This window comes from Fusarium mangiferae (genome assembly GCF_900044065.1).
Source record: "Fusarium mangiferae strain MRC7560 genome assembly, contig: FMAN_scaffold005, whole genome shotgun sequence".
Lineage (NCBI taxonomy): Eukaryota > Fungi > Ascomycota > Sordariomycetes > Hypocreales > Nectriaceae > Fusarium > Fusarium mangiferae.
The window spans coordinates 35,950-60,790 of NW_024573925.1; the positions used below are offsets into that span (position 1 = coordinate 35,950).

The 24,841-nt window shown below is 50.5% G+C and overlaps 10 protein-coding genes across 10 annotated transcripts; 5 read left to right on the forward strand and 5 right to left on the reverse strand.

Moving 5' to 3' along the window:
- Nucleotides 1-145: 145 nt before the first annotated feature.
- FMAN_06929 (uncharacterized protein) lies at nucleotides 146-1,570 on the reverse strand (the record flags this gene model as incomplete). The annotated part of the gene is made up of 1 exon (XM_041830491.1): nucleotides 146-1,570. One exon carries the CDS (start codon nucleotides 1,568-1,570, stop codon nucleotides 146-148), a length of 1,425 nt encoding a protein of 474 aa, XP_041681149.1.
- Nucleotides 1,571-2,481: 911 nt separating this feature from the next.
- On the reverse strand, nucleotides 2,482-4,312 carry FMAN_06930 (bikaverin cluster-efflux pump; the record flags this gene model as incomplete). Its single annotated transcript, XM_041830492.1, has 5 exons — nucleotides 2,482-2,825; nucleotides 2,934-3,188; nucleotides 3,290-3,407; nucleotides 3,507-3,908; nucleotides 3,977-4,312. The coding sequence occupies 5 exons, from the start codon at nucleotides 4,310-4,312 to the stop codon at nucleotides 2,482-2,484; spliced, it is 1,455 nt and encodes a 484-aa protein (XP_041681150.1).
- A 491-nt stretch (nucleotides 4,313-4,803) lies between these two features.
- On the forward strand, nucleotides 4,804-7,167 carry FMAN_06931 (bikaverin cluster-transcription factor; the record flags this gene model as incomplete). The annotated part of the gene is made up of 3 exons (XM_041830493.1): nucleotides 4,804-5,068; nucleotides 5,127-5,266; nucleotides 5,323-7,167. The coding sequence occupies 3 exons, from the start codon at nucleotides 4,804-4,806 to the stop codon at nucleotides 7,165-7,167; spliced, it is 2,250 nt and encodes a 749-aa protein (XP_041681151.1).
- Nucleotides 7,168-7,355: 188 nt separating this feature from the next.
- FMAN_06932 (bikaverin cluster-transcription factor enhancer) lies at nucleotides 7,356-8,336 on the reverse strand (the record flags this gene model as incomplete). The annotated part of the gene is made up of 1 exon (XM_041830494.1): nucleotides 7,356-8,336. The coding sequence occupies one exon, from the start codon at nucleotides 8,334-8,336 to the stop codon at nucleotides 7,356-7,358; it is 981 nt and encodes a 326-aa protein (XP_041681152.1).
- A 767-nt stretch (nucleotides 8,337-9,103) lies between these two features.
- FMAN_06933 (bikaverin cluster-O-methyltransferase) lies at nucleotides 9,104-10,568 on the reverse strand (the record flags this gene model as incomplete). The annotated part of the gene is made up of 3 exons (XM_041830495.1): nucleotides 9,104-9,625; nucleotides 9,679-10,191; nucleotides 10,242-10,568. The coding sequence occupies 3 exons, from the start codon at nucleotides 10,566-10,568 to the stop codon at nucleotides 9,104-9,106; spliced, it is 1,362 nt and encodes a 453-aa protein (XP_041681153.1).
- A 401-nt stretch (nucleotides 10,569-10,969) lies between these two features.
- On the forward strand, nucleotides 10,970-12,547 carry FMAN_06934 (bikaverin cluster-monooxygenase; the record flags this gene model as incomplete). Its single annotated transcript, XM_041830496.1, has 3 exons — nucleotides 10,970-11,271; nucleotides 11,328-11,581; nucleotides 11,634-12,547. The coding sequence occupies 3 exons, from the start codon at nucleotides 10,970-10,972 to the stop codon at nucleotides 12,545-12,547; spliced, it is 1,470 nt and encodes a 489-aa protein (XP_041681154.1).
- A 743-nt stretch (nucleotides 12,548-13,290) lies between these two features.
- On the forward strand, nucleotides 13,291-19,558 carry FMAN_06935 (bikaverin cluster-polyketide synthase; the record flags this gene model as incomplete). The annotated part of the gene is made up of 4 exons (XM_041830498.1): nucleotides 13,291-13,577; nucleotides 13,628-13,913; nucleotides 13,968-17,399; nucleotides 17,453-19,558. 4 exons carry the CDS (start codon nucleotides 13,291-13,293, stop codon nucleotides 19,556-19,558), a joined length of 6,111 nt encoding a protein of 2,036 aa, XP_041681155.1.
- A 243-nt stretch (nucleotides 19,559-19,801) lies between these two features.
- FMAN_06936 (uncharacterized protein) lies at nucleotides 19,802-20,885 on the forward strand (the record flags this gene model as incomplete). Its single annotated transcript, XM_041830499.1, has 2 exons — nucleotides 19,802-20,131; nucleotides 20,184-20,885. 2 exons carry the CDS (start codon nucleotides 19,802-19,804, stop codon nucleotides 20,883-20,885), a joined length of 1,032 nt encoding a protein of 343 aa, XP_041681156.1.
- Nucleotides 20,886-22,205: 1,320 nt separating this feature from the next.
- FMAN_06937 (putative cutinase precursor) lies at nucleotides 22,206-23,017 on the forward strand (the record flags this gene model as incomplete). The annotated part of the gene is made up of 3 exons (XM_041830500.1): nucleotides 22,206-22,415; nucleotides 22,467-22,538; nucleotides 22,595-23,017. The coding sequence occupies 3 exons, from the start codon at nucleotides 22,206-22,208 to the stop codon at nucleotides 23,015-23,017; spliced, it is 705 nt and encodes a 234-aa protein (XP_041681157.1).
- A 355-nt stretch (nucleotides 23,018-23,372) lies between these two features.
- On the reverse strand, nucleotides 23,373-24,429 carry FMAN_06938 (related to fumarylacetoacetate hydrolase; the record flags this gene model as incomplete). Its single annotated transcript, XM_041830501.1, has 4 exons — nucleotides 23,373-23,479; nucleotides 23,538-23,907; nucleotides 23,954-24,090; nucleotides 24,153-24,429. 4 exons carry the CDS (start codon nucleotides 24,427-24,429, stop codon nucleotides 23,373-23,375), a joined length of 891 nt encoding a protein of 296 aa, XP_041681158.1.
- Between the last annotated feature and the right edge of the window lie 412 nt (nucleotides 24,430-24,841).

The following is a 24,841-nucleotide window of genomic DNA, read 5'->3' on the forward strand; positions in this document are numbered from 1 at the left end:
GATTGCTCTGGGACTCCTCTATACTGGACAATCTTATGCTTGGCTTTGTGCAGTCAGATTCGAAAACTCTTCAAAATAAGTATTTAAGTTGAACGATAAAGTGAAAAAAGAATTAAATGATCTACCTGTATATAAATCTAAACGTTTAGATGCGGAGGTCTATTCTATCCTTCAACATGGTCTTAACAGACTCGACTTTGCTTGCCAAATTATCCGTATGCGCACCCTCATACCCCATCATGGCGCTGTCCTTAAATACCTCTGAGAGCTCCTCATATGCCAACGGCGTTACATCCTGACCCCTCTCTGTCGGCCCTGCTGAGAACGGACACCCGCATGGATCCGCTTTCCGGCATCTTCGCGTAGTGCTCGCATAATCAGAAAGGCCGAGCATATCCTCCGAGGAGCGGAGAGCATCCAGCATCAACTTAACCGCCGTGCCAATCCTGCTGCAGACCTCGTCCGTAAGAGGCAGCTCACCGAGCTGCAGCGTCTTCACCCCCGCTGCATTTTGCGACAGAAGTTCGCCGGTGAAGGCGGGGAGTGTCATTCTCAGGTACGTCTCGAAATGAGTCAGGACTAGACAGTATAGGCGGCGTAGGGAGGAGTAGCAGCTCATCGCGAGCATTTTTGTGGGTGCGTCCATGGAGTCTCTGAGACTGTGGGATGCTGTGGATGATGGGGGTGTGATGGATTGGAGGTCTGCGTAGTAGCTGTAGCTGTTGAAAGGAGAAATTGAAGATATTGAGTCTCTTCTCGACACTCCAGTCATGTCCTGGGTAAATGCTGAGGCTGTGTGAAATGAGCTTGTGACTTGAGGGATGATCTCTACCAGAGTTCGAGCAAGATGCAAGACGGTGCCAATAGGATACTCGCAAAAGTTGAAGCTGGGATATTTATTGGCATGTGAAGTGCCTGTGAGAATAGCCAGCGTCCGGTAGATATCAGCCATGAGATTTGACAGGCGAGTGATTGGCGAAGCGCCATCAATGTCGATGCTCCCGTTGGTTTGGGCCTGCGTGCAATCGTGCATGAAGGGCGTGATTCTCGCAGATGTATCTAACACGGTGTTTTGTTCGAATTTGGGTGTAGTGGGCTCCGTGACGAGTCCGTTACCAAGAATCTGGTTCGGTACTACGTCGAGCATGGAACCAACATGCAGCCCACTCGCGCTCGCAGATGCTACGCCTGACGGCGTCTGTGCGAAGCTGCCAAATGTCATAGTTGACTCGTCCAGCCGGACTCCAAAATCCGACGTATTCAGCATGGCCCAGATATCTGACGATCCTGTATAAGACGAGTCGAGATTGTCAAAGCTCGCGTCTTCGCCAGAGCCAGTCGGTGGAGTCAGAGGCCCCATTTCTCCCTCGCCAGAGCTGCCCTCTGACTCGAGGTTCTTTTGGCGCTTTGGGCGGGCTCGCTGGCTATACACGCACTCAACCTTGGCCCTGATACAGCGGGCGCATTTTTGCTGGACGGATTTGTCTTCTGCATTGACGATGCATTTGAGCTTGTGGAATCGGCAGCGATCACATGAAGCTCTCACGGAGGGGAAGTTGTACGGAGGCATGGTGTTTGTTGGTCTGGGGGATAGTAGACAGGGTTCTGGGCAGTAGAGAGAAGGGTGTGCGTGTCCTTGGTGAGAATCAAGGTATTTTGCCAAGGCTTTGGGATTGGGATTGGGATTGGAGAGCCAGTGCAGGTTGGCTGACTCGATACTGTACCGAGGCAGCAGATCAGATGAATCGGGACATTGGCCCCAACTAAGGCTTGCGAGTCTTATAATCACAATACCTCGCCCTCGCCCAGGCAGCTTACAGAGCTGGGGGTCGTCTCTGACTGCCGAGTTGCCGTCGCCTTGCGTCTTTCACCACTGCGCCACTAGTCAGCATCCATGCCGCAGTTTGCTGAGTGGTTTTTCCCTGAGCGTGGTTGATTTCTGACACGCCGCGTGTATGCAGCTTCAGCTTTTGCTTATACTGGATGCAACCAAGTATACGCTTAAGGTTTCGGCTAGGCTTGAGATGGCAGGTTGGCCAGTGCGGTTGAAAGTACGATAAACAGGGTATATCGTATTCAGGATCAGAACACGTAATGCGACATGTTATTATCGGTGAGCACGTGTTTGGCAGCGAGTCAGCGTCATGGTACGGTAGCATCACGTTGGAGAGAAGGTTTGCCGATGGGTAGAGAGAATATTAAGTGGAAATTACAAGGGTTCTATTCTAACTCAATCTGGTGATGTTGTTTATCTCTAAGAAGGGCACTGAAATGAGTGAGCGTTCCGGCAATGAGTGGCGTTCAATATTGATGACATCCGTTAAACCCGTATCCATGACAATTTCATGCATGTCGGTGTCTCATAAATGACGAAATAGACAACGCCCGACATCAGCTCACCATATCCTCGGTTCCGCGATTGGAATATGCATATTGGATCAAAACAGCCACGACAGGGTTGCTTGTCTAACCTCAGCAGCCTTAATAGGTCGAGAGCTTACTGAATTCGCCACGGGCCCTGATCCGATAACCCCATTTGAAAAAGAGGAATGGAGCTGGCAGCAGAAGCACGCTAATGCAGGCAAAGATAGTGCTCCCCCAATCGATGCCGATCTTTTCATACATGGGCCAGACAAAGAGAGGGAAGGCACCTGCAGCCATGGATCGGACAAAAGTGTTAGCCGCAATAGCGCTAGCACTGTAGCGGGTGAAAGTATCGACGAGATACTGAAGGGACGATTGGAAGATGGTGGTGAAGCCAACCCCGGTAAGGAAGACGCCAATGATGGATGGCCATGGGCTAGAGACGTGCTCAACCGAGGTCCCTGAAACGATGAGAATAACGGGTCAGTCGTCTATGCAAGTCATCCCCACAATTGTCATGTAGGTTCGGGGCGGCTCCGCTAGCGAGAATGGGAAATATGGCGACTTACAGCCAAAAAGGAAAAGACCTGCAGAGAAGGCGAAGCCGCCCACCATCATTGGTGGAAGTCTCGCTTCAGGAACAGGCTTGAAGTTGTTGGCGACGAGCTTCTTTCCGTAATAGATGTTGTTGAAGATGTTGGCCGCCGCGGCAAAGAGACAGCCAATCAAGAGCGACAGGAAGGGAAGCTGGCTCACGACGGGGCCCCATCTTCGGAACCGGCCGTATTCTAGAGCGAAACTCTCCAAGCTCGCGTAAAGGATTGCTGGAAAAAGTCCCCATGAGTCAGCAGGGTCTGGGAAGGTAATAATACTGGCACAGCACAGGTAACGTTGACTTTGGGCTGGGGATATTTGTAGCGCTTACCATAGACGAAAGAGGTATAGATCGTGAGCAGTAAGCAGATGGGATCCAGAAGCATCTGAAACGGTCGGACAAGGTAGGTACTCAGCAGACTCTTGAACGTAGGGCTAGTTTCCTCCCACTGTAATATTTTTGTTTTGTTTCAGCCAAGATATCAGCCACGGAAGGGGAGGGCACCATAAGCGGGAAGACTATGGACCCGGGATGGGATCTCACGTACCTTAGCGTGGAGACTGAAATTCCCCGTAGACCGACGGAGGTGGCTTGCCTTGCGAGTGAGAAGCACGTCAGCGTGGCTCTCGTCCAGCCAGAGCGCGTCTAGGACGAACTGGACCATCATGACGATGCCGGTAAGGTACTCGGTCCAGCGCCAGCCGCAGCCGCTGGCGATAAAGGCGCCGCCGATGATAGGCCCCAGGGTCGGGGCCGCAGCGATGGTGATGCCGTAGCAGACCATGGGGGTGCCCCGCTGGCGTGGGGTCCAGATGTCGACGATGGAGCCGCCTGTGATGGAGATGGGGGAGCTGCCGAAGACGCCGGCGAAGAACCTTGTAATTAGGATTGTCTGGATATCCTTGGCGGTCGCAGTGCCGAAGGCGAAGGCTGCGCTAATGAAATAGGGCTAGGGGAGGTTAGTTAGCGGGTGCTGTAACTGCAACTTCGCTGTGACAGCAGTAATAGGGTACTTACAGCGAGAGCAGGCCATTTCCGGCCGTAGACCTCGCAGAGGGGCGCCCAGAGCATGGGTCCAAGGGCAAACCCGAAGATGAGCAGACTGGTGCCCGCGTTGGCTACCTCGTACGACACATGGAACTCCTCACTAATCTCTGCTGTGCCGGCCGAGTAGATGGCGGAGGCGAAGGTGATCCAGCAGGTAGTCAGGGCCCACAGGGCTGTCGTGTACACCTTTTTCCCCATGGGCCAGTTCTGCGGGTTGAGGGTGTCGGAGTCTCCCTCAAAGTCGACCACGTCGCCCGATTGTGCTTCCTCTTCCTTGAAGACACCCATGTTGGACTCTTCGTTCATCTTGTCAGATCATTCAGTGGAGCCTGTCTCTCCGTGATATGGCGGGGTATGCAAGTCTAGAATGTACTGTAGGGCGGTAAGATAAGGGGCAAAAGTACTCCTTGTATCAGTGATTGAGGTGCTTTTCCGTGGGAGAAAATCCTTTTGCGGATTTCTGTACAGGCCTTTATCATGTTTTCTCTCAGCACTAGTATCATGTGTTTTCTCCTGATGCTCGTAATGGCCAATTTCGCGGGTGTTTTCGCTGTCTCGCTCGCTCGCGCACCTCGCATAAGTTATGCGACTGCCGGGCCAATAGCGGCGCTGATCATCATCTGCGGGGCATCGTCTCGCACAATTGTCCGCTGCCTCGCTCGCCCGACCTTGAGTCCTCTGCGACATTCCAACGACATGGCCATACGTCTATTCAACCTGCAATTCAGATTGCCAAGACACGAGTACACATCCTCTAGGGTAATCATTTCTTGACGTCTCTTGTCAGTCACAGCAAGATGGACTCTGCTCTGGGCAATCTCTCCATGCCAGGCCTGGCGCAATCGCACGTCCAAGTGCGTACATGCATCCACTGTCGCCAACGCAGAGTCAAATGCGACCGTCAATTTCCCCAATGCTCTAATTGTATCAGATCCGAAGTCAATTGTATCTACCCGCCTGGTCGGGGTAGAGCACCCAAGAGGCCGAAACGCAGCCTTGCGCCCCAGCTCTCAGAGCGTTTGTCTCGCCTTGAGAGCATCATTGGACAGTTCGGTGCGGCTGGTAAGTGAAATGCAGCCTTACACTCACTCACTGCAGATTGCATCTAACACTCACATAGCCAGAGAGAACCAGGATACCCCGCAGACTGCCCAAGACAGTGAGGGTCATTCATTCGAGCAGGACTTTAGTCGTCTCAAAGTTGATGAGTCAAAGAGTTACTATGTGAACAATGCATTATGGGTTACTCTATCGAATGAGGTATGTCCCTTCATTACTTCTTTGCTTTCCTTTTCCATGGCTAACATTATCCGTAGGTCGAGGAGCTGCGTGATCTTCTTTTTGAGCCCGCTAGTGAAGATGCTGGCTATGAGCCCTCCATATCTTCATCCGCCACCACTGCGGCTACTTCACCACCATCTCCCCAACTAGGACTCAACGCCGCCATTTTTGGCTATCGCGCCATTGCTTCACCCCTTTATCATTACCATCCCTCACTACAACAGGCAGTCACGCTCTTTGCCGCATTCAGTGAGAATGTCGCGCCGCTGGTCCGCATATTTCACATGCCGACCTTGACAAGAATCTACTGGGATGCCATTGCTTCTCTTGGCACAGTGGATAAGCATACCGAGACCTTACTGTTCACTATTCATTACTCAGCGGTCATCAGTCTCAACCCAGAGCAATGTCTGAATATTCTAGACGACACTCGTGAAGCTGCTCTGGAAAGATATCGGTTTGCAGTTGAGCAAGCCCTCGCTCAAGGCAACCTCCTCAGCACCCAGAGTATGACCATGCTGCAAGCTGCAGTTCTCTTCTTGTCTGCTCTGCCGAATGAGGATGACTCGCGTGCTGCATGGGCACTCACATCGCTGGTTTTCCATATCGCAAGGACCATGGGTCTCCATCGCGATGGTACCATATTCGGACTAAAGCCCTTCGAGACTGAGCTGCGCCGCCGTTTATGGTGGCAGATCTGCATCATCGATAGCCGCTCATCGGAATATCACTGCAATGAACCTATTGCGCAGGGCTTTATCACAGATACCAAGCCTCCACTGCACACCAATGATGTTGACTTGTCACCTGAGATGGTGGAGCCTCCAGCTGAACGATGGGACCATGCGACTGATATGACGCTCACGTTGGTCAGATGTGAGGCTATACAGACAGGTCTGAAGCTGGGTCGCATGAGACACAAGCAGAACAAAACATCAGACGAAGGAAGTACCCCAAGGGCAGATGACACCTCTGACTCTACAAGATCTCTGATCCAGGAATTGGAAACTCGGTTGCGTGACAAGTATCTACCTATCTGCGATACTTCTGTACCATTTCAACTTCTTTGCTCAGCGGTAGCACAAATTATCCTCGGAAGATTCTGGCTTATTACCCAGTACTCAGTAGTGTCGCGAGAAAGGGAAGTTGATGGCAAAAGCACAAGCAATCAGTTCCCTCCTACTCCCAACACCGCAGGCCAGCTAGAGAACAAAGTGCGCGATGAGCTCTTCCAAACTTCAATCAAGATACTAGAAGTATCTGGCATGCTTCTCACAAGCAAAGACATCATCCAATTTACATGGTACTCCAAGACTCATATCCAATGGGGCGCCATGGCATTTGTCCTCTCTGAGCTGTGCGCTCGGCCTCAATCAGCGCAATGTGATCAGGCATGGGACTGTGTAACGACAGTTTATGAGGGATGGAAGTTTGATGAGAGCAAACAAGATGAGACTCGCCTTGCGTTGTGGAGACCTATAAAGAGGCTCATGGCTAAAGCTCGCTATGTTAAAGAGATGCAGCAGACTACCCCAGGCCGATCGTCAAATGCTGGCCGTAAGGTTCAGAGAAGAGATCCTGTCTTATACTCTCCTTCACCAGGGCTTTTCTCGCAGTATCCAACACCAGCCTACTCTAATAACTGGTATGGGCCGTTGCAGCAGACACCGCCTTCTATACCAGGGTCAGAACCATCATTGCCTGGCATGGCAGCAGTGCCACTTGATAGTAGTGGTCAGTCAGAAGCTCTACAGAGAGTGCTTGGGACGGAGACTCTGGGTCCGTTTATGGATATGATTCCAGAATGGCCGTGGGTAGATGCTGAACATGGGGCTTCATCTCTGGCGGGGTTTGATCTAGGGCCACCGAGATTCAATTGATCAGATCTTCTGGTGGGGATCACTGTTAGATTCTCGGGTTCACCGCACAGACAGCAATGCATAAAAAGGCTACTGCAACATAGGAGTATATAGATAAAAGGTGTCTATTTAGTTGAATGCAAAGGCTATTCTATATGAAGTGTAGATAGCATCTCTATCTTGAAGTATAACGTTCGTCCAATCTGAACTTAGTCAAAGTATCTTGGTATCTCTCTCTTGACAAAGTCATCAAATGAAGTTGCCTTGCGGCCCGTCAAGAGCTCAACATTACCCCGCGACTTCTCGTAATCCTCAGGAGCATACAGTGCCCTCGTCTCTACCATGGACTTGGCAAGAGACTTGGCTACAACATCGGGAACATGGAGCTTGGCCAGATTCTCAAGGTACTGCTCAACCGTGATGTGATTGACCTTGACCTCGGGCTTACCGGCAGCGACAAGCTCCCGGTTGACAATCTCCCACTGCTCAGTCTGCGAGAGCAAGGCCGGTCCGCTCAGATAAACGACGTCCTTCTTGGGCTCTCCCTGATAGCCACTCGCGTACAGCCGCGGGTTGACTAAGACGGCAGCAGCCGCACGCCCGATATCCTTGGGGTCAATGGGATCATGCGGCACTTCCGGAGCTAGCAAATTGACTTGTTTAGGCTCCGAAGATCGATCAAGGTAAATTCTTAGCGGGTTGCTCGCAAAGAACCCGGCCCGGACCGCTGCATGTGGCACCTCAAGCTCCTCCAGCGCAATCTCAACCTGGGCATGCTGCCACGGGATGAAGTGGTCAGGCTTGATGGATCGAATGTCACCCTTGGTGGTGCCCGCGGTCCTAACCTGACTCGTCGACAGGAAGACGAGGTACTGGATACCGGCGTCGCGCAGGGCCGTGATGGCACCGCGCAACGTGTCCTTGGAGCGCACGGCGTAGATGAAGGCTGCCTGGGCGCCTGTGTCATGCACGGCCCGCTTCAGGGAGTCGGGATCGGTTAGGTCGGCACTGATGCGCTGCAGGTCTGCGGCGTGTTCCTGGGAGGGAGAGATCCACTCGTTGTGCTTGGTTGTGTCGCGTAGGGCGATGGAGACGTGAGCGCCGAGAGCGTGGGCCTCGAGTGCGACGGCGGAGCCAACTTCGCCGGTTGCACCAAAGACGAGGACTTTGGAGAAATGTGGAGATGGCATGGTAGTGAGTGAGCGAGATAAGCAGGGATGGTTCAGGGTGTCAGTGAAGGTGGTACAGGTACAGTGCAGTAGGATGGAATGGTAGGGCAGCTGGAGCTTGTTTCGGTGAAGAAGAGTGTGTTGACGTATCAGCGTTTATGTACTCACATCTAAGGTCCGAAGATGTCCGCCAGTAATTGCTGAGATTTCCGAACTTCAGCGTCATCCTCAACGATCGTCGCGTCGCTCAAGTCTCGGGTAAGCAGGCCGAAGACGCGTGTGTGGAGTATCGCCATCTCGCATAATCGCATAAGCACGACTCGCGATTGGTTCGCTTGGGTCAACCCCTGGAATGTGTCATGTCCGAATCTGGCAAGACTTCATGTTGGCGATCTGAGTATCTGAACATGGCAATCCCTGGTTGTCAGTCGTCACCAAGCGTCAGTTCGCGCGATTATGGGACGAACTGTATTTCAATTAAGTTCAGATGATAATAAACTCAACATTTTTAGTGTGCAGATACTAATGCACATGATATCGACTAACTTTGAAGCACGGTCATTTTTGGCTGAGCTCAGCTACGTGCAAGCCTTTGAATCGACAGTGCTGGATGAGTACTGGCAATGGTCCGCATCAGTGCTCGCAACAATTCCAAGTAGACAAAAGCCATCACTCAACTAAATAATTGAAACGTAATGAGTTATAGTAATAAGAAAACGGCATCAATTTTATCGTATTTCTAATATGGATGGACTGGCTAAAGTCGTGTAACTAAATCTATTAACCCCCTACCCTAGAACAACATCAATCACCGACATGAAGCTACCATAGGGCGTGTTGACAGCATTAATCTTAAGCCTCGAGTCCACCGCCTCCAAAATCGCTTTCCAGCCCTCAAGATCTCGCTCAAGCGAATTAAACAACTGCATCATGCCCACATCGCGAGATCGAAGAACACGCTCGTTCACAGCCGAGACGGTGCCAGGCTCAGGCACCACAAAGTCCATGATCAACACGTGAGAGTTCTGGCCCATAGACTCAACCGTGTTCTTGAGGATCTTTACAGAGTTCTCAAAATCCCAGTTGTGAAAGATCTGGCGCAAGAGGTAGATATCCGCGCCGACGACTGGTTGCTTCTGGAAGAAGTCGTATTCTTGAAATTGGATGCGGTTGGCGATGCTGGCCTCGTTGTTCTCCTTGATGACTTTGGCGCCTTCTTCGACGACGTGGGGGATGTCTTGGATGATGAAGTTGAGATCGGGGAAGGCCTCGGCTAGCTTCACGCAGCTGTGACCGATGTTGCCTCCAATCTTCACGAGACAAGTTAGCAACTGCAGCGTGGTAGGGCGAAGGGGAGACTTACATCGACAACGTCGGCCTTGCCAAGTCCTGCCCAGTCAAAGCCACTAACAAGATGCTTCAAGTCACTCTTGGGGCTAGTCGCAATCGCATCCATGACACGACCAAAGAGCTTGTAAACATCAGGCTGCTTAGCAATGTACTCATACATGCGGAGATCAGTGTTGAACGCAGCGTTGAAAGCTGCCTTGTTGGGAGCTGTGCTGTCAGGCCATCTCTCATGCGCAGTTACCATAGATGCAATGACTGGGGCAATGATGCTTGTCATCCACACCCTCTGATCAGAGAATCTGTTGTTGGTAACCAGAGCAGCTGAGGTTGCTGAGTGGGCGATGAAGCCAGGCTCAGGCTCGGCAAAAAGATGGTTCGTCATGCCCATGCGGGCAAGAGTCTTGAGCCGTAGCTCAGCTACGCCAGCTTTGGAGGCCAGCTCTGTGTATGAGATCTTGCCCTCCAAGGGAACAAGCTCGAAAACCTTGAAGTGGCTCATCCATCGGAGTATTTCCATGTAATGATACTACAATGGTCATTCAAAACTGCAAAGAATGCTTGTGGCGGAGTACTTACCCCTGTGATGACGTTTTGCAAGTACTCGCCAGGTCCAGAGACAAGCTGGAAGATTTGCAACGCACTATCGAGCACCTTCTCCTTAGCAACTTGTGCCTCTTCGGGCGCATCAGGAGATAGGTTGATGATGGGTGCATCCCGCTCGAAGCTAGGCTCGGGAAGTTTGTTTGCGCGGAGGTACCCGTTCAATGTGGTGGTGTTCTTGTTAAGATCTTGGACTAAGACCTCCAGGGGTGACAGGGCAGCATGTCCATTGACACCATTGGTACCATTAGTAGTAGTACCGTTCGTACCATTGGTACCATTAGAAATGCCGTTTGAAACCATGCTGGGCGATGTAATTTGTAAATGTCAAGACGAGGAAGATAATGTTGAATTGCTGTTTGATGAGATGATGCTGAGAAGATGGAAATTCCCAGAGGCTTATCAGGTCTATAAAGTGGTGCCATTTGTGTACAACTACAATAGTGGACAACAGAGGAACTGCAGCGTCCTACCTGTTTAGGAAGTCCGAAGTCCTCCGATTTCCGCGTGTTTCACCATGCGTGAATGAGGCAACTTTTAAAATTCGGATATCTTCGGCCGGTGCTTACGCATAAGCTACACTAGTGAGGCGCTGCCTACTCAAATAAACAACATCGCCCTAAAGGATGCTCTATCCCTTCTGAATGCCCGTAAACCGAGGCAACTGTAATTCAAAGAATATTCTACTCCATCTTACTATCACCATGGCTGAACCAAACCAGCATTATGAAGTCATCATCGCTGGAGGTGGAATCGCTGGAGTCACCCTCGCGCTGATGTTCGAGAAACTCGGCATCAGCTATATCCTCCTCGAGGGTCGCGATACTCTTGAGTCTGATAGAGGCGCTGGTATTGGTCTGCAGCCAAATGGCCTCCGTATTCTTGACCAGCTCGGCCTCGTAGAGGATATTGAGGAGGCTACTATTCCGCTTGAGAAGTGGTTCTCTTACGACAGCGAGGGGAACTTGATGAATGACTCTGACGCCATGGGCCAATATCGTGACAAGTTAGTATAATTGAATTCTGTTTATCTTACCGGTTGGCTAATGGCGCACGTGTTAGGATCGGATACCCTGTTGCCTTTATTGAGCGCCGCAAGCTGCTACCTATCATGGTTCGACACATTCAGCGCACAGAATGTGTCAGGACTTCAGCACGCGTTGCTTCAATTGAGGAGAGCGAGGATCATGTCACTGTTATAACTACGGATGGCTTGTCCCTCACAGCAGACATCGTTGTTGGTGCTGATGGCGTACGCAGTGCTGTACGCACACACATCGACTCAAAGCTGCCTGAACCATTGACTGCAGATGACTGTAGGTTCTGAATCTACTTGATCTCCATGAAACTTTACTAACTCATGCCCAGACATCAGCGTTGCCTGCTCTACAGTCTATGGCATGTCAGCGCCCACCGAAGGCATAGCCCCCGGTGAACGCTTCGCCGTCTACCGAGAGAACCAAACAGTCATTGGCTTCACCGGTAAAGAAGGAATTGTATTCTGGTTTGTCTTTGAGAATCTCAACCAGAACGTCCCGCTATCTCAGGCGCCACGATACACTGAAGCTGAAGCCGAGGCTCTGTGCCTGAGTGTTGCTCACACACAGGTCACTCCAAAGCTCAAGTTTGGTGAGATCTACAAGAACCGTGTAGTGGCGGTCAAGATTGGCGTTGAGGAAGGTGTCGCGAAGGGATGGCACACCGATCGCGCTGTGATTGTTGGCGATGCAGCTTGCAAGACTACACCGGCTGGCGGACAGGGCGCCAATCAGGCCATAGAGTCCTGTGCCGTCTTCGTCAACAAGCTAATGGCAGCGCGGAAGGCAAGCCAGCCAGGTGAAAAGCTCTCTAGTGAGGTCGTCAAGTCCATACTTGCAAGCTATGCTCAAGAGCGCGCACAGCCAGCCACAACAGCCCTGGAGAGATCCCAAATGGTTGGAAAGGCACTGCTTTGCACTCCTGGACCTGCGACTGCTCTGGTAAAGGACATGTTGAAGCTTAGTAACGAGGACTGGCTTTTGCGTGCGTTTATGGCACTTTCTGCTGCGCCGTATCTTGAAGATGTTGAGCTTACGGCTAGAGGGCATCTTTATAACAAGGCTGTTGAGGGGGCGCGAGCAGAGATGGCGAGACGACAGAGGGTGGTGAAGGAGGTTAAGGAGGCGGAAGAGAAGGAGAGTAAACAGGCTGCGAGTATCAAGGAGTCTGAGCAGCGAAATGAGTTTGTGGGACTTCGGAATCCAGTGCAGGCAGCGACTGGAGTCGTTGAGGTTGGCTCTTAGAATAGCCTCTCTACAGAACATTTGATATAAATCTATGTCATATGTTGCTCGCTCATTCTCCTCACTCATTTGAGTCATTGCGTAGATCGTATGAATGATGCTCAACTAGTGGAACCATACATCTCCTTATAATCTATAATCTACACTATCTATGGAGTTCCTTAGGAGATTTGGACATGGTTATTCAACTCAGTCATTCCATAAGACCAGACCAAGTTCAATTCTAGGAATCAAGCCTCAAGGCCACAGATTGTTGGATTGCTACGGTAATAAAATCAATAGGAGTCTATGCAAGTGCCGAGTTTCGAGTCACCATCCGGGTACAGAGTCCAGTTGGCCATGCATCAGTGCATTTACTGCGTGGCTCTTCTCTTGACTCCATTCGTCCTCGGTTCACGGCACCTACTACGCCACCCTACCCGTTTCAGCTTCCCCTGCCAGATAAGAATTCGGACCTCTTCGGAGCTCCATCTCTGATCTGACCCTTCGTGGCGTAATTAGCCGCTATACTGCCTCTGGCCCACCCATGCAAGCCACTACGGACATTTTCGCAAAAGCGCGGACCCAACACTAACTAGCTCGTCTACCAGGCCCTTTACGAATTACCAAAAAAGGATGGATGCAGGTTGAAACCTCTACAGTATAAGCCAGATACATCTTGGCAAGAAAACAGCCAAGACAGACGAAATATTGCACATTGTATTACTGCTTTCAACAGCGATTATTTTTGCCATTCTTTCACGATGGCGTCCTCAGCAGATGTGTATGTCTTTGGCGATCAGAGCACGCCCGTTCTTGATAAATTGCAAGCCCTTGTGCGCGTGAAAGATAATGCGCTTTTGACTTCTTTTCTCGGCGAGGCGTTTTTGGCTGTGCGAAGAGAGATTATTTCGCTCTCGTCTTTAGAGAGAAAATCAATTCCCGAGGCTGAGAGCTTGAGTTTGCTTTTGGAGGGCGTTCGGAGGAGTGAGCCTCATGCGGCACTGGATAGTGCTTTTGTGTGCATTTATGAGATTGGATACTACATTGAGTAAGTCATATGAGAATGAGGAAGTTCTAGGTTTGCTGATGAGATTCAAGTTATTTGGCTCGTTCGGACAAGCAACATCCACCGGCAACTCCGTCATTGCTACTCGGCATTTGCACTGGTAGCATTGCAGCCGCTGCTGTCAGCTGTGCCAAAGATGTTTTCGAGATCTCGAGACTGGGAGTTGAAGCTGCGACAGTTGCCTTTCGACTTGGAATGCACGTTCGCAGAAGAGCCGAGAACCTTGGGTACTCGACACCTTCGAGCTGGTCTATGATTCTATCTTCGAATCAGGAAGAGCTCGTTTCAGAAGCTCTACAAGAATTCTCCAAAGACAAGGTAAGTTTGATAGCTCCAGGCTGCAAATACGAGTAAAACTCATTCTTGTCCCAGAATCTTACATCCAGTACGCGCCCCTACATCAGCGCCATTGGGCCTGGTTTCACAACAATCAGCGGTCCCCCATCCATCCTCGAGTCACTGAAGGCTTGCGATGCTTTCTCTGGAAAGAGGTTATATCCAGCTCCCATTTATGGTCCTTACCATAATTCGTCAGCATACTCAGAGGCCAGCCTCGAACATGCCCTCGCATCAATCCTCGAAGACGTTGAGTTCCAAGAGAACAAGATGCTCATTCCCATCATCTCCTGCGCCTCCGGATCTCGCTTAGACCAATTGCCTTTCGGGAACCTCCTCAAGAACGTTTTGAGCAGCGCACTATCTCAACAAATCCGCATGGATCTCGTCACCAACGCTTTAGTCGAAACCGTTTCTGGCGCTGAAGCTACCTTGATACCAGTCAATGCCCAAACAACTGTTTACAGTCTCGCTGACTGGCTGGCCAAGAGAGGAGCCACAACACGCATGGGACCAACACTTGAGAGCCTGGCCAAAGATCAAGCAGAACCCCACCTTGCTCCTGGCGACGAGAACAAGATTGCCATCATCGGTTTCAGCGGTCGATTCCCAGAAGCCGACAACCTCGACGAGTTCTGGGATCTTCTGATCCGCGGCCTCGACGTCCACAAACCAGTCCCAGAAGAGCGTTTTGCTCGTGACCACTACGATCCCACTGGCCAGCGCAAGAACACTAGTCAAGTCCAGTACGGCTGCTGGTTAAAATCTGCAGGCTACTTCGATACTCAGTTCTTCCACATGTCGCCCAAGGAAGCCATGCAGACTGATCCAGCTCAGCGACTTGCCCTGCTCACAGCTTATGAAGCTCTAGAGATGGCTGGTGTCGTGCCGGACCGAACGCCCTCAACCCAGAGGAACCGCGTGGGCGTTTATTACGGTACTACGAGTAACGATTGGGGCGAGGTGAACTCCTCGCAGGATGTTGATACATACTACATTCCCGGAGCAAATCGTGCCTTTATCCCTGGCAGGGTCAATTACTTCTTCAAGTTCACCGGCCCGAGTATTGCTGTTGATACTGCTTGCTCTTCGAGTCTTGCTGCGATCAATCTTGCGATCACGTCGTTGAAGAATCGGGATTGTGATACCGCGATTGCTGGTGGGACCAATGTCATGACGAACCCGGACAACTTTGCAGGCCTCGATCGCGGTCATTTCCTTTCTCGCACTGGAAATTGCAAGGCTTTTGACGACGGTGCGGATGGTTACTGCCGCGCTGATGGAATTGGCACCTTGATTCTCAAACGCCTCCCCGATGCTATCGCGGACAGTGATCCAATCTTTGGAGTCATCCTGGGAGCACACACCAACCACTCAGCAGAGTCTGTCTCTATCACTCGGCCTCTCGCAGACGCCCAGGAGTACCTCTTCAAGAAGCTGCTGAATGAGACCGGTATCCATCCTCACGATGTTAGTTACGTCGAGATGCACGGAACAGGGACCCAAGCCGGCGATGCAGTCGAGATGCGCTCAGTCCTCAACTCATTCGCCTTCGATCACAGCCGTCCACGAGATAAGAGCTTGTATCTCGGCTCAGTCAAAGCAAACGTCGGACATGCTGAATCAGCCTCTGGAGTACTCGCCATCATCAAGGTGTTGCTGATGATGCAGAAGAACACGATCCCTCCGCACTGCGGCATCAAGACCAAGATCAATCAAGGTTTTCCGAAAGACTTGGATCATCGTGGCGTGCGCATTGCTCTGAAGGATAGCGTGGATTGGTCTCGACCCGAGGGCGGTAAGCGCAGGGTGTTGGTGAACAACTTCTCTGCTGCTGGTGGAAACACTTCGTTGCTGCTTGAGGATGGTCCTGCTGCTCATCCAGCACGACAGCATCAGGATGGGGATGCTCGTACTGAGCATGTTGTGGCTGTTTCGGCGCGATCTACCAAGGCTTTGGAGGAGAACTTGAAGGCTCTTGAAGCTTTCATCGCCAACTCTTGGGCTCCGGAGGGTGAGCTTCTTTCTCAGCTCTCATATACCACTACTGCTAGACGTGTGCACCACAGTAGACGGGTTGCGTTTGTCACCAACGGTCTTGATGACTTGAGGAAGTCTCTTCTCAAGGCTGCTGCCGGTGCTGGGCAGGTCAAGGGCATCCCTGCAGTGTCGCCCAAGGTCGGATTCTTGTTCACTGGCCAGGGAGCGCAGGAGACTGCCATGGCTATTGGGTACTACAAGAGCTTCTCATCTTTCCGATCGGACATTCACCAGCTTGACTCCATCGCCACTCTTCAAGGTCTCCCATCCGTTCTCCCACTCATCCACGGCACAACGCCCGTTGAGGATCTCTCTGCAGTTGTCGTGCAGCTCGGAACGTGCATCATCCAGATCGCACTCGCCCGTTTCTGGATCAGCCTCGGCATTGCTCCCCAGTATGTTATTGGACACAGCCTGGGTGAGTATGCTGCTCTTCAGATCGCTGGTGTTCTTAGCGTCAACGATGCCATCTTCCTCTGTGGTCACAGGGCAGCCTTACTGGATAAGCATTGTACTGCCTATACGCATGGCATGGTCGCTGTCAAAGCGGCAGCTGATGATTTGAGGCAGCACATCTCATCTGACTTAAACGTTGAGATTGCTTGTGTTAACGGCGCTGAAGACACTGTCCTTAGTGGTCCCAACGCGGACATTGAGACGCTTTGCGGGAAGTTGACTCAAGCTGGCTATAAGCTTCACAAGTTGGAGATTCCGTTTGCCTTCCACTCGTCTCAGGTTGATCCCATTCTCGATGACCTCGAAGACCTGGCATCCCAAGTCGAGTTCCACGAACCCAAGCTTCCTATCGTCTCTCCTCTTCTGCGCACGCTACTCACTAGCGATACCCTCGGTCCTCAATACATCAGACGACATTGTCGCGAGACAGTTGACTTCCTCGGTGCTATCAAGATGGCTGAATCGAAAGGCATCATGGACCGAAGCGGCATTTGTATCGAGATCGGAGCCCACCCCATCCTCACGCGAATGGTCAAGTCAATCATCGGCCAAGACTTCCGGTGCCTTGCTTCTCTCCGCCGCAAGGAGGACCATTTCAAGACTCTCGCAGATTCAGTTTGCGCTTTGCATCTGGCTGGCTTCTCTGTCAATTGGGACGAGTACCATCGTGACTTTGCTTCTTCTCGCAATGTTCTTCAGCTCCCCAAGTATAGTTGGCAGCTTGCCAACTACTGGATGCAGTACAAGTACAGCTGGTGTCTCACCAAGGGTGACGTTCCCGTTGAGAATGGTCCGGTTGGTGCAGTTGCGCAGACTAGGGCACTGAGGCTGAGTGATTCAGTGCATAATGTCATTGAGCAGGTTCATGGTGACAAGAGAAGCTCCATCACGGTTGAGTCTGACATGCATGACCCGTCCCTCTTGGCCATTGCGCAGAACCATCGTGTCAACGGATTGACTATGGCTCCTTCTGTTAGTACTCTCTCTTTTATACTAGATTCTGTTACTGACTTTACGATTTTTAGACTCTCTTCGCTGATATCGTCTTCACCCTCGCCAAGCACCTCATCCAGAATCACGGTCTCGATGCGCACACGAACCTACCTTCCATCAACAACATGGCTGTCGAGAAGGCTCTCATCGTTGGAGAGACTGGCCCTCAGCTGTTCCGAGCAGCTCTCGATATGGACTGGACCGCTATGCACGGTTCAATCCGCATCTTCAGCGTCGTTGCAAACGGAAAGCAGACCACTCTCCATGCAGTCTGCGATGTCGCGGTCGAGAACCCAAATTCTCACCGCGAAAACTGGCAGAGTAACGCGTACCTGATCCAGCGAGGCATCAAGCAGCTCGTCCAAGGCGCCAGTGATGGTTCTGCTCACATGATGCGTCGTGGTCTCTTGTATAAGATCTTCTCCAACTCGGTCCAGTATGGGCCTGCGTTCCAAGGTATCGAGCAGGTCTGGTTTGACAGTGAAGGCCTCGAAGGAACAGGCAAGGTCTTAATGCCCTCGGGCAAAGACACTTTCGCGCTCAACCCGTACTGCTGCGACAGTTTGGGTCACATCACTGGCTTCATCATGAACTGCAGTGATAGCCTGGACCTTGATGATCATGTCTACATCAATCATGGCTGGCGGACTCTTCGTTTGGTTGAGCCTTACCAGTGTGACGTGCAGTATCAGACATACGTCAAGATGCAGGCGGTTGGCTCTGATGATTCGACTTACAGTGGCGATGTCCATGTTCTTCGTGATGGTAAGATCATCGGTATCTGTGGCGGTGTTACTTTCAAGAAGGTCGCTCGCAAGGTACTCGAGATGCTTCTACCTAAGCCTTCTGGTGCCAAGTCCAAGCACGGCGCTGTCAAGCACATTGCTCCCGAGCCCGTCAAACACGTCGTTCTCACTCCCCCATCTACCACTAGCCATAGCGTAGGCACAGCATCACCTCCCGAGCCAACAGAGTCGCCTGTCGGCTCTGCTTCTGGCCTCGTTCAGAAGGCCCTCGAGATCATTGCTGATGAGATTGGCGTCGACATCTCTCAGCTCACTGACTCTACACTGTTGGCGGACCTGGGTGTCGATTCGCTCATGTCATTGACTATTCTGGGCAACTTCCGAGAAGAACTCGACTTGGACATTCCAGCAGCGCAGTTCTACGAGTTCTCAACAGTTCAGGATCTCAAGTCCTTCCTTGGAGCCAACGACCAGGACTTCTCAAGCTCAAACTCTGAGGCGGAGAGCTCTGCGTCTGGCGCTGCTTCAACATCCCCCAGTGACCATGGAGATGATGTCGTCGAAGACGTCAAGCCTGTAGTGGCAGAGATACCTCGGTCAACCTCTACGATCTTGCAGGGCACCAAGCACTGTTCTCAAACACTCTTCCTGTTCCCCGACGGCGCTGGTTCAGCAACGTCTTATGTCACTCTCCCTTCCATTTCGTCCGACATGAGAGTCATTGGGTTGAACAGTCCTTACCTCACCAAGCCACATGAGTTCAACTGTGCTCTCCAGGACATCACAGGCTCTTACTTGAACGAAGTGCGTCGACGCCAACCTCAAGGCCCTTACCATCTTGCTGGTTGGTCAGCCGGAGGCGTCTCAGCCTTCGACGCTGCTCGTCAGCTCGTCTCTGAGGGTGAGGTAGTCGAGAGCCTCATCCTGATCGACTCCCCCAACCCGGTTGGTCTCGGCAAGCTTCCAAAGCGTATGTACGACTTCCTCGAAAAGTCAGGTATCTTTGGCGCTTTCGAGATGGGAGAAGAAGCCCAAGCGCCTCCCGATTGGCTCTTCCAGCACTTCTGTGTCTTCATCGAGGCTTTGGATAGGTACGTGCCTGAACCGTTTGAGCATGGTATGGCTCCCAAGACAACCATCATCTGGGCTGCAGATGGTGTGTGCAAGAACCCCGATGATCCCCGTCCTGAGGCACAGCCTGACGATCCTCGGGGAATGAACTGGCTCTTGAATAACAGGGAGGACTTTGGACCGAATGGTTGGGATGAGTTCATTGGCGCTGGAAACATTAGCACAATGGCAATTGAGAATGCCAACCACTTTACTATGATGAGGGAGCCAATTGCGTCGGCTCTTTGTGCGAAGATCCGGGAAACGATGGGCGTAAATTGATAGGGGACTTAGAGCAACAGGATTTCTCTTACTTAGATTTTTATTTTTATTTCCTATAATTGCTATTCTGATGTTTTGGACATGTCCGTCTCAATTAAAGTTATGCTCTCCCTCGGGTACATCTCACTCACATACTGTGTCAGCGCACTGACATAAGTTAGCGCCACACTTTAACTACATTTACTGCGCTCTTCCACTTGGTTACTCATATCAATTAAAATCTTTTCTAACTCTCTTCACATTATGACCACTGATCAGAGCCGTGTTAGCATACCTACTGTAACAGATGGTCAAGAATGGCCCTTTCTCTACCGAATCTACCTCAACTGCGTCACCTGGACTCTGCGCAAGCTTGTATCATTTCTGACCGGTCCAAATGAAGGTCATGATCGGGGAGTCAAAATCAGCACCCCAGGTTTGGGAGCGGGCTATGTCATCTGTAATATATGGCTACCCAGCCCTACAGACGAGATTGAGCCAAAGCATCCGTTAGTCTTGGTTCTAGAAGGCGGTGGTTTTGTATTGGGACATCCAAAGGATGGGCGCTTAAATAACCGTCGAATTGTTGAACAGGTATGCAGCCTACGACATGCCCAGCAATTACTCGCAGCTAACGCCAGTGTAGACTGGAGCAATTGTCATGTCGGTTAACTACGCCAAAGCGCCTCAATACCCTTATCCCCATGCTTTGCTGCAAGCTTATGAAGCGCTACGTTGGGCCATGACATCCCCAGCTGCCCGTGAAGGCATCTGTGTTGATCCGCGCCGCGTTGCGATCGGAGGAAATTCTGCCGGCGGTAATCTGACAGCAGCGTTATCACTATTACTATCCTTTCGAAGTGGTCCTTGTTCCATCTTTAGGGAACATCTACCACTGGACTTCAAACAGGTCCTCCATTTCATGCTGTATCCCAGCCTTGAGCTTCGCTTGCCGTACAATCTGAGACTCGCCCGGTCTACAAGCGATGCCCAGAATCACAGTCTACCCACTTGGATGGCCAGAGCAATGGAGCAGTCATATCTGCCGCCGACAGTCTGCAAAGAGGACATTTTTGTATCTCCCGTCGCTGCTGGCGTAGACCTACTCCGTGAGCTAGATATTGCACCTGCTGTACTGTTCAGCGGTAGCCTCGATTGCCTCAAAGAGGAGGGTTTCTGTTATGCGCAAAATCTTGCGAAAAGCGGCGAGGAAGTCACTTTCCATGAATTTGAAGGCGGTACTCACGGGTTCTCAGTTAAACCGCAGGATGGGAACATGGAGGCGCAGATCATCTACAAGGAGTGTTGGACTAGAATATGCCATTCTCTTAAAGAGATATTCTCATAGCCAGAAACAGCAAGGAAATCGATAAGAATAGTTATGGAGGTGTTGTTCAACTTGCCAAGCTCTCAGTTCTGAGCTAGATGTGTTATTTGCAGTTGAGACTTACGACTGAGCGCCTCAATCAGCAGAAAGAACCTAGAACCTTTCAAGCGACGTATGTGGCGAGATTCATAGCAGAGGCCTGGTAGGGAATCGAATCATGCTGGCCTTTCATAGACTTATATATATATATCTACTAAGGTGGTATTGAATGCCGCGGGATTATTGAAGAAAGTGTTTTGGGAAGAGACATGGCGACAAAGTAGCATGAAATATAGGACAGTGTAACGATATAGAAGGGACACTGAAATGGCATTTTCTTCCCTCTTCTAACTCGGCTCCATGTCTAGTCACCTGTCTCACCTAAAAGATCTAGCCAATAGTTTCAGGTTAACAGCTGCTTTAATTTCATGAGGCACTTTAAAGAGGTCCCAAACTCTCACTATTGGTTAAATTACGCATAAGCTCAGTGCCAAGTCCAACTCAACTGATGTGCCGAGGTCCATTCTCTCCTCAATTACCATCATTCTTGATTTGACCTGGAAGCCGTAGCACACATGAGGAATACTCTAAGTTCTTGACCGCTGAATCATTGATCTTGGTGGTAATATCTTGGCTGTTAATGTCCATCTGCTGATCTTTCCCCTTGTTGTTCAAATAAGATGACCTCGGTATAATCATGGTGTTTAGGTATTTTCGCAAGATGATCTCACCCTGGATTAGCGTCCTTCTTTAAAATATCCCGCCATTCAAACAACACTAACCAAGGGAACTAGTGAGTTTCGTTCGGTAGAGTTCCGCATCGTGAGATTGCTACCGAAAAGGCTAGGTCGACAAAACGTTGTTGGCATTTCCTAAAACGATGCAGAGTCACGAAGCTCCGAGAAATTATACTCTAGTGCGATAGTTCCTGAGACAGTCTTTTAGTGAGTGATTCGTTGAAGAGGCTGATGGTGGTGTTGTGAAGTGCGGGGTCCTGGTCTTATGATGAGTGAAGGTAAGATGTTTGTGTGTATGAGCTTCCCCTCCTTGAGGAATGGAGCCGAGGTTTGGAGAAGGCTTGGTAGGTAAGCGGGCAAGATGAGGGAATCGTTAGATGATGAGATGGAATTGAGTAAAGGGGTAGAAGAAAATAGTAGAGAGGAAGCAACTTGAGAAATTATGATAAATAGACGTGATTATCCCGTCGAAATGAGTTTCTTCACCTCACAAGCCTCTCGATCATTTCACAATCACCAGCAACTCACAAGAACACTTCAGTCCAATCACTAACTCATATCAATCATGAAGTTCACCACCATCCTCTCACTCTTCGCCGCTGCGTCTGTCGCCCTTCCCACTTCCAACCCTCTCTCTGAACGTGAAGTTCTTGCTGAGCTCGAGAAACGCCAATCTGGAAGCATCACTCGTGATGATCTTTCCAACGGCGCTTCATCTGCTTGCCCCCCTGTTATTTTCATCTATGCTCGGGGTTCCACTGAGCTTGGAAACTTGGTGAGTTAGGTCTGTGTTTAGTGATATAGATCGCGTTGGCTGACTTGATAGGGAACGCTTGGTCCTCGAGTTGCTTCTGTGCTTGAAAGCAACTACGGTAGCAATGGAGTCTGGATCCAAGGAGTGAGTACCTTAGCTATCTAATATCCAGTTTCAACTTCTGACTGTTTGAATCGCAGGTCGGTGGAGCATACCGTGCTACCCTTGGCGACAATGCCCTTCCTCGAGGTACCTCTTCGGCAGCCATCAGAGAAATGATTGGTCTTTTCAACCTTGCAAACTCAAAGTGCCCTTCTGCCAAGATCGTTGCTGGAGGGTATAGTCAAGGTGCTGCCCTTGCTGCAGCCAGTATCGAGGATCTCAGTACTTCTGTCCGCAACAAGGTCGTCGGTACTGTCCTGTTCGGATATACCAAGAACCTGCAGAATCTTGGCCGCATTCCAAACTACCCACGAGAGCGAACCCTGGTTTTCTGCAACGTTGGAGACTTGGTTTGCACTGGCTCCTTGATCGTTGCTGCTCCCCATCTGGCTTATCAGTCAGATGCTTCTGGACCTGCACCCCAATTCCTCATTCAGCGAGTTGCTGCTACCTCTATCTAGGTGGGCTGTACTTTGGCATAGTAGTGAAACTGGTATGCTTGCCATAGGGTACCCGGGGCCCTGGGCAGTGGCAGGACTTTTCGCTCATTATTATGATTGGTTTACTGTGTTGTTGTTGTTGATGTAGCTGTTCTTTTCTTTCTCTCAAGCTTCACTCCCTTCATAGCTAGTTTATATCGACCCTGGAGGCTGAATAACAATTTGTCTTCTATCCATAAGCTGTTATTTTTCACCAATTGATGTTTACAATACTGAACTCTATATATCACAAGTACGACAAAAACTTGAATGCATCGAGGTCTATTGCTTTTCTATGAATATATGTCTATTTATTCTTCATCCTAGCATTCCCTAACTATTCGTAATCGACGCCGTTCTTGAGAGTGCCAATCTGTGTAATCTTGACCTCCATCTGGGTACCAGGTACCAAGTACTTTGGTGGCTGTAAGCCAGCACCAACACCTACACATTCACAAGTCAGTTCAAGCTCACACAAACATTACTTATTAAGATGACTCACCTCCTGGAGTACCCGTCATAATAACACTTCCTTTCTGTAGTGTAGTTCCGGACGAAAGGTGTGCAATTAAACGAGGAATAGAAAACACAAGGTCATCAAGACCTGCATCCTGTCGGGTTTCCTTGTCCACAATTGTCTGCAGATGGAGTTTCTCAGGCGCTGTTATGACAGAACTTGAAACTAGGGCAGGACCTAGAGGCGCAAAGGTATCGAAACCCTTTGAGAAGCCCCATTGCGGCACTCCACCAGCGAGATTCGGATCTCTCTGCCATTTTCGAGAGGAAATGTCGTTGCCTGCTGTATAAGCGGCGACGTAGTCAAGAGCCTCGCTCTCCTTGATGTTCTTGGCATCCTTCCCAATGATCACGACCTAGATCTGTTAGTATGCATCTGTAATAGTAAGGCTTGGAGCGTACCAGTTCTCCCTCGTAATCTGCTTGGTCATCCTGGGCGACTTTGGGGATCACCACGTTGACTCCGTGGTCATGTATTGTTGTAGAAGGCTTGAAGAAGATGGAAGGAAAAGGCGGTGTCTTGCGTCCAGCTTCACGAACTGTCGCCGTATTAGTACGAGTCTTGGGAATATTTTTGCTCGCTGATGTCAAAATTACTTACTGTGTGTAGCATAGTTGAGTCCCACGCATCTGAGAATGGATACATCGCTAGCGACAAGGGGTCCTAACAAGGTCTTGACTGTGACTACTTCATCTGTAACACGAGTGGCACCAGTTGTGTCATAAAGGTCATCTCCCTCGATGACTCGAGCCTTGAGTTTCGTCTCTTCAGTGGTATCTCCGAGATCAAAATCAGGAGTCGGGAGGATGGGCTCTCCGCGCAAAAGACGCCCGTCAGTTGAGACGAATCGGATCAAACGTTGCCAAGCTACCTTCATTGTGATTTTTGATGTGCTTAATTCCTTGTCACTATAATTCTTCGACAACTAAAGCTCACTGCAGGAAGTATATGTCTTGTGCCCGTTTTGATACCTGCCTCTTGTCCCGTCCATCCCGATGATGCCCCGGAAGTGGAGCTCACACAGTCAAGTGGATATTAGAGCAGTCACTGAACCAATTGAGGGAAATGTATTTGCGCCAGTGGAACAAAGGCGTAACCTCCAACTCCGCAAACACCAGAAGCGAGATGGGGACGGAAGAGAACGCGCCATTCCAATTGGCCATATCAACACAAGCCAAACCAAACATGGAACAGAGTTTGGAAGTGCCGTAACCCCCAGTTTCTTGTCTCATTAATTCTGGGGAAATGCGGAGACAAGATTTGTCAACCTGGATACAAAAATCGGCCCA